We start from the raw sequence: 6,442 nt of genomic DNA, 5'->3' as shown, positions 1-6,442 counted from the left end.
GGGTATTATCTTTTCATCATCTCTCTATTTATAATCTCTTTTATCTATCAATTACCCGTCTCATACACCTCCCCTCCTCCCTCTTGGCCTACGTGCCTAGCTAGCTAGCTAGCCACCCAGCTAGCTAACTAGCTAGCTACCTAGCTAGCCGGCCAAGCAGCTAGCTACCTACCTAGCTAGCTATCTATCTTGCTAGCCGGCTAAGCAGCTACCTGGCTAGTTAAGCGGCTAGCTAGGTAAGCAGCTAGCTGGATAAGCAGCTAGCTGGCTAACGCGACCAGGGAACTACACAGCTAGCTACAGCTAGCTGTAGCTAGCTATTAGGCAGCCTCACCACGGGCGTGGCAATGACTCATTGAGGGTTTTAAAGCTTGTTTAGCTGCTACTTTTGCTGCTGCTGCTTTTGCTGCTGCTTTTGCTGCTGCTTTTGCTGCTGCTGCTTTTGGTGCTGCTGCGTTTTCTGGCGCTTCTGCTGCTATTGCTGCTGGTGGTTTTGCTGCTTTTGCTGCTTTTGCTGCTGCTTTTCTTAAAGGTGACAGTGTGGGGTGTGCTAGGCCCCGGGTGTCTCCGCTGGGACCGTCTTGCTGCGCCGATCCCCTAAACGGCGCTGCATACGCTGTGGATTTGTTGCGAGGCCTTTATAAGTTCTTAAGAAGCCTTTAAGCTATTTACTTATATCCCTTGCTGCTGCTGCTGCTGCTGCTGCTGCTGCAGCGAGGCAGCAGCAGCAAATACGCTGCTGAGGCTGCAGAAACACCTCGACAACTACGCAGAAGGACTCGGCCAAATATGCTGCTGCACTTCTGCTGCTGCTACTGCTACTGCTGCTGTTGCTGCTAGCGACGGCGGCGCCTTTGCTGCTTAGCCAGCATATCTTTAAGTGCTGCTTCTTCTTGCTGGCAGCAGAGCTGTGCCCTCAGCAGCCAGGCCTGAACATCGATTGCCTTTGTGATCCCTTTGCTGCTGCTGCTGCTGCTACTGCTGTTGCGGTTCCATCCGTTTTGCTGCTGCTTCTGCTGCTTCTGCTGCTGCTGCTGCTGCTGCTGCTGCAGGGCTCTATCTGCTGCTTCTAAGAAGGTTGCCCGCATCTGGAGACAGCGCACGAGAGCCTGCTGCCGCACTTTCAGACGAGTATTGAGACACCGCAGCACTGAGGGTGGTATATGTACACTGTTTGGTTGTGGGGTCTCTTTGCTGCTGCCCCGGCCTTTGCTGCGGCGAAGGCCCTTCCTACGGCGGGTGCTGTTGCTGTTGCTGTTGCTGCTGTTGCTGTTGTTGTTGTTGGTGTTGCTGCTGTTGCTCCCCTGGTTTGCTGCAGACGGAAGAGCGTCTGGAGCGTACGGGGAGGTTTCTCTTTTGATGGAGCTGCTGCTACTGCGGCAGCTGTCACCGCTGCTGCCGCTGCTGCTGCTGCCGCTGCTGCTGCTGCTGCTGCTGCTGCTGCAGCCACGCAGCCGCCTCCGCCACCTCCTTGTTCCTGCTACACCCCAACCGAGAGCTCTTGAAAGCCAGAGCTCTTCTCGGCAAGCACAAGGTTTTTCTTTGCAGCAGCAAAGATTGCTTTCTTCGCTGCTCGTGCTGCTGCTGCTGCTGCTGTCGCTGCTGCAGTTGCTGCTGCTGCACGGCTGTTGCCTCCTGCTCGCCTTCTCCATACGCAGCTCCTTTGGCGATTCTGCTGCTAAGGATGTCCCCGTTGCAGCAGCAGGAGCTGCTGCTGCTGCTGCGCTTGTGTCTGGAGCAGTGGGGGAGGGGAGCGGAGCAGCAAAGTTGTGCTGAGCAGCAGCTGCTGCTGAAGCAGCAGCAGCAGCTGATTCGGAATCCGCTGCTGTTGCTGCACGACTTTGCTCCTCAATGTTGCTTTTGCAGCTGCAGCCATACGCTGCAGTTTGCTGCAGCGCATCAATAGCTACAGGGTAGGCCTCCTCATTACAGCAGCACGCCGGGACTCTGCTGCTGCTGCTGCAGCAGCTGCTGCCGCTGCAGCAGTTGCTGCTGCAGGCATTTTTTCTGAAGAAACAACCACAAGCATAACCCTCATTTACGTTGTCAAAGAAGCCATATCCGCAAGCAGTCCTTTGAACCTGCTGCTGCTGCTGCTGCTGCTGCTGTTGCTGCTCCAGCAAAGCCAGCCGCTGCTGCAGCAGCCAGTCCTGCTGCTGCTGTAGCATTATTTTTTCTTGCTGTTCTATAATGATTCGACGTTGCTGCCTCAGCATGTCTTTATACTGCAGCAAGACCAGCTGCTGCTGCTGCGCTGCTCCTGCTGCAGCAGAATGGGAGCAGCAAGGGCAAGAGCTTGGCTCCTGAGGTGTATAGGCAGCTTCTGCAGCAGCAGCTGCTGCTGCTGCTGCTCCTTGGTCTGCAGCAAAGCAGCAAGACTGTGAAGGCCAATTCATCAACGCGAACGGCTGCTGCTCCGAGTGGTTGTTAATGCAGCACCCGCTGCACACCGCTTGCTGCTGCTGCTGCTGCTGCTGCAGTTGCGGGGTTGGAGTGTACAGGCAGTCTTCGTGTTGAAAGGGTTGTTGTTGCTGCTGCTGCAGCAAACAGCAATGCCCCAGTTGCGGGCTTAGCGCTCCCCGTATGCTGCAGGGTTCTTCTTGACAGAGTAATGCTCTTGGCTGCTGCTGCTGCTGCTGCTGCTGTTGCTGCTGCTCGCATGGCGCAGCATGCGAACGAGTGCAGCAAGACCCGGGTCCATTCAATTGAACCGAGAGGGGAGCAGCACGTTGCTGCTGCAGCACCAACGGCTGCTGCTGCTGCGGCTGCAGCAGAAGAGGAGAGCTCGGTGTGGTTTGCTCCACGTGTTGCTGCTGCTGCTGTTGCTGCTGCTGCTGCTGCTGAGACATGAAAGTGCTGCCGTTCTGCAGCAGTCCTGCTGCTTGCATGCGATGGTCAATCCATGGCTGGCAGCGGCGCTGCTGCAGCACGGGGCCCCATAGGAAGGTAGCTTGCTGCTGCTGCTGTTTGTGCTGCTGTGCTGCTGGAGCCTGCGCGCTCTGCTGGTGCTCCTGCAGCTGCTGCTGTTGCTGCTGCTGTTGCTGTTGCTGCTGCTGCTGCTGCTGTTGTTGTTGTTGCTGCTGCTGTTGCTGCTGCTGCCCGGGTCTTCGGATCCATGGGGGCCTCTGCGTTTGCTGCGCTGCAGCACCAGGGTTGCAGCAGGGAGCATCTGCTGCTGCATGCTCTGCCAGTTGCTTTTGGTGCTGTTTCTGCTGCTGTTGCTGCAGCAGCATCAGTTGCTGCTGCTGCTGCTGCTGCAGCCGCTGCCTAGGGGACACTCGTGTCTCCCCAAAGCTGCGCTGCTGCGTGACGACCTCATGGATTCGTTGTTGCTGTTGCTGCTGCTGTTGCTGCTGCTGCTTCTGGCGTTGCTGCAGCTCCTGGCGCTGCTGGAGAATCTCGAATTGCTGCTGCAGCAGCTGCTGCTGCTGCTGCAGGAGAGGCTCAACAGCAGAAAGAGAAACAATGCTGCTTACAGATGCCGGGGCTGGGCGGCTCCCGCTGCTGCTGCTGCTGCTGCCTAAGGTGGCTAAGCTGCTGCAACTTGCATGCGTTGTGATGCTGCTGCTGCTGCTTAGCGGCCACACGGGTTTGTCTGCTGCTGCTGCTACCGCAGCAGCAGCTGACCCAGGCAGCAGATTAGGCGTCTGCAGAAGGCGCGTAGTAGAGGAAGGCTTTGCAAGTACCCTTCCTGCTGCTGCCGCAGCAGCAACTGCTGCTGCTGCTGCTGCTGCTGTACTATCCCGACTGTCTGCATCTCCTGTTATAAACAGCTGCTGCTGCTGTTGAGGGTCTTCTATTGCCTTCATTGCCTCATTTGGGGCCCTTGAGAGCTGCTGTTGCTGCTGCTGCAGCTGCAGCAGCTGCTGCTGCTGCTTCGGGGAGGGCACTGCAGAGCATAAGCCCCCTTTATGAGTATTAGGGGTAAGAGGCAGCAGCAAAGGACTTGGATACAGCAGAGACGGTCTCTCTGGTTGTGTCGATGTATCTGAATGCGCATATGCTGTTGCTGCTGGAGACGGAGGCAGCAGCGCATGCAGAGAAGGAGAAGACTTCGCTGCTGCTGCTGCTGCTGCTGCTGCTGCTGTTGCTGCTACTGCTGCCGACCGAGGCGTTGGTTGTGCTGACAAGGCCACAGCCATGCCATCCCCATTAGAGCGGGGCCCCAACACCGCTAGATAATCCATCATGTACAATTCTTGCTGCTGCTGCTGCTGTTGCTGCTGCTGCTGCTGCTGCTGCTGGCTTTCCCGCAGCAGCGTGGCCTCTGCGAGACCGACGGGCTGGGTCTCTTATCTATGAAGCCCTGCTCTGCGGGATACTAGGGCTTCTAGTGTAGCAGCAGCAGCAGCAGCTGCTGCTGCTGCTGCTGCTGCTGCTGCTGCTGCTACCGTTGCTCCGTCTCAGCCAGGAGGCCGGCGCTGCTGCCTCTTTGGAGAGCAGCCCTTGAGTTCTTCTTCATTCGCTGCAGTTGCTGCTGCTGCTGTCAATGTCACTGCTGCTGCTGCTGCTACTGCTGCTGTATTCAGTGTATGTCGAGGCTGCTGGAGCAGCAAACGAAGGTAGCAGCTGCTGCTGCTGCAGCAGCAGCGGGTGGTCTGGGCCAGAGTAGGCTGCCCCCTTCTCGTGAGTGAAGAGAGCTGGGATTTGGCTGTTAGGTGCTGCAGACTCTTTGCTGCTGCTGTTGCTGCTGCGATTGATGCTGCTGTTGCTGCTCCTGCTGCTGCAAATGCTGCGGCAGCAGCTGCTGCTGCTGCTCGGTGGACCAGAGCAATGCTAAAGGCGAAGGGAGGTGTAAGCCCTGTCAGGGTGGAGGGTAGAGACAGCTGAAGGCTGTTTAATCAGCAGAAAATAAAACACAAAAGGAGACAAAGAGACAGTGAAAAGACAGAAAGTCAAAGAGCAACACCGCGCCATCGCTCCAGCAGCAACAGCAGCAGCAGCAACAGCAGCAGCAGCAGCAGGAACAGCAGCAGGAGCAGGAGCAGCAACAGGCTTGAGCTCCTCACAACTCCAGCTGCTACGGGGTCTCTAAATGCTAAACAAACATATAAAACGCAAAATAAAACAATAAACAAAGACACAAACTTTTTCTTTTGCTGCTGTTAGGGGGGCCCCCCTGGGCCCCTGGTTGTAGGCCTGCAGCAGCAGCGAGACAGGGCAGTCTCTCTCTAGCTTTGTTGTTAATTTGCGGTGTACGTACACCTGAGTTTTATGCATATTTTTAATATTTATTGTTATTTAAATACTTAAATTAAAATATTAATTCTATTTATTGACTTGCTCCTCGATTAAAAAGATTTTATTGCTGCTGTATAGACACCCAGGAAGGGAGGCCCCTAGAGAGGGGGGTAGGCTGTCTTATAGTTGTTGTTGAGCTGTATATACAGCTGAATGCTGAGAAAGAATGTTTAAAATGATTTAAATATTTTTAAATTAATTAAATAATTTAAAAAGATAATAGAAATTGAGCGATTAAACCCCTTTTACTTCTTTTCTTCGTCTAAGGGTATTGAGCAGTGATGAAGAGTGCTAGCTGTTTGTCTTCAGTGGCTAAGAGGGTAGATAAGAAGATAAATAAGGATAAATAATAAATAAATAAATAAATAAATATAAAAGAAATAATTTAATTATAATTAAGCTAACGAACTGCCACTGCTTATGCATGTAGCACAGCTCTTGAGCCCTATTCGCTCCCTGTAGAGCTGCACATACACCTGCTAGCTGTCTCCTTTACTGTCTCCTTCTGTCTTGTTATTGTCTATATCCATGTCTGCTGCTGTCTGTTGGGCGTCTTGGTGTCTGCCTTTCTGTCTCTTGCTGTCTTGTGCGTCTCTCTGTCTCTGTCTCTGTCTCTTCCTGACTGTTTTGTATATCTTTTTCTCGCTGTCTCCTTTTCGTCTGTCTCCTTCTCTCCTGTGCCTCTCTCTCCCTGTCTTTTAATATCTTCTTGGTGTCTCTCTCTCTGTCTTTTCATGTCTTCTTGTTGTCTCTATCCCTGTCTCTTAATGCCTTACTGGTGTCTCTTCTTCTGTCTCCTCCTTTCTTCTCTGTGTCGCTCTGTTTGCCTCTTAATGCATTACTGCTGTCTCTTCTTCTGCCTTTTAATGTCTTCTTTGTGTCTCTCTGTCTGTCTCCTTTTGTCTTCTTGCTGCCTCTTCTTCTGTCTCCTTTTGTCTTCTTGCTGTCTCTATTTCTGCCTCCTGCTGTCTTATTTGCTGCCTCTTCTTCTGTCTCCTGCTGTCTCCTTGCGGTGTCTTTTATTGTCTCCCTTTGTCTTATTGCTGTCTCTTCTTCTGTCTCCTTTTGTCTTATTGCTGTCTCTTCTTCTGTCTCCTTTTGTTTGTTAGGCTTTTAAGGGTGGGGTCTCTTAGTCTCTAACCTGCCCCACACAGCAGCACTACCTGCACAGTAACAACCACCCTTAGAGAGCTTATGGTTT

General features: G+C 53.4%; 1 protein-coding gene across 1 annotated transcript; it reads right to left on the bottom strand.

The window, feature by feature from the left end:
* Positions 1 to 836: 836 nt before the first annotated feature.
* On the bottom strand, positions 837 to 4,142 carry EAH_00059230 (hypothetical protein, conserved; the record flags this gene model as incomplete). Its single annotated transcript, XM_013393606.1, has 1 exon — positions 837 to 4,142. One exon carries the CDS (start codon positions 4,140 to 4,142, stop codon positions 837 to 839), a length of 3,306 nt encoding a protein of 1,101 aa, XP_013249060.1.
* Positions 4,143 to 6,442: the final 2,300 nt, after the last annotated feature.

This window comes from Eimeria acervulina, genomic scaffold (assembly GCF_000499425.1).
Source record: "Eimeria acervulina Houghton genomic scaffold, Eah_scaff1388, whole genome shotgun sequence".
NCBI classification, from domain to species: Eukaryota; Apicomplexa; class Conoidasida; order Eucoccidiorida; family Eimeriidae; genus Eimeria; species Eimeria acervulina.
The sequence above is the reverse complement of the archived record's forward strand: the minus strand, read 5'-3'. Positions and strand labels throughout refer to the sequence as shown.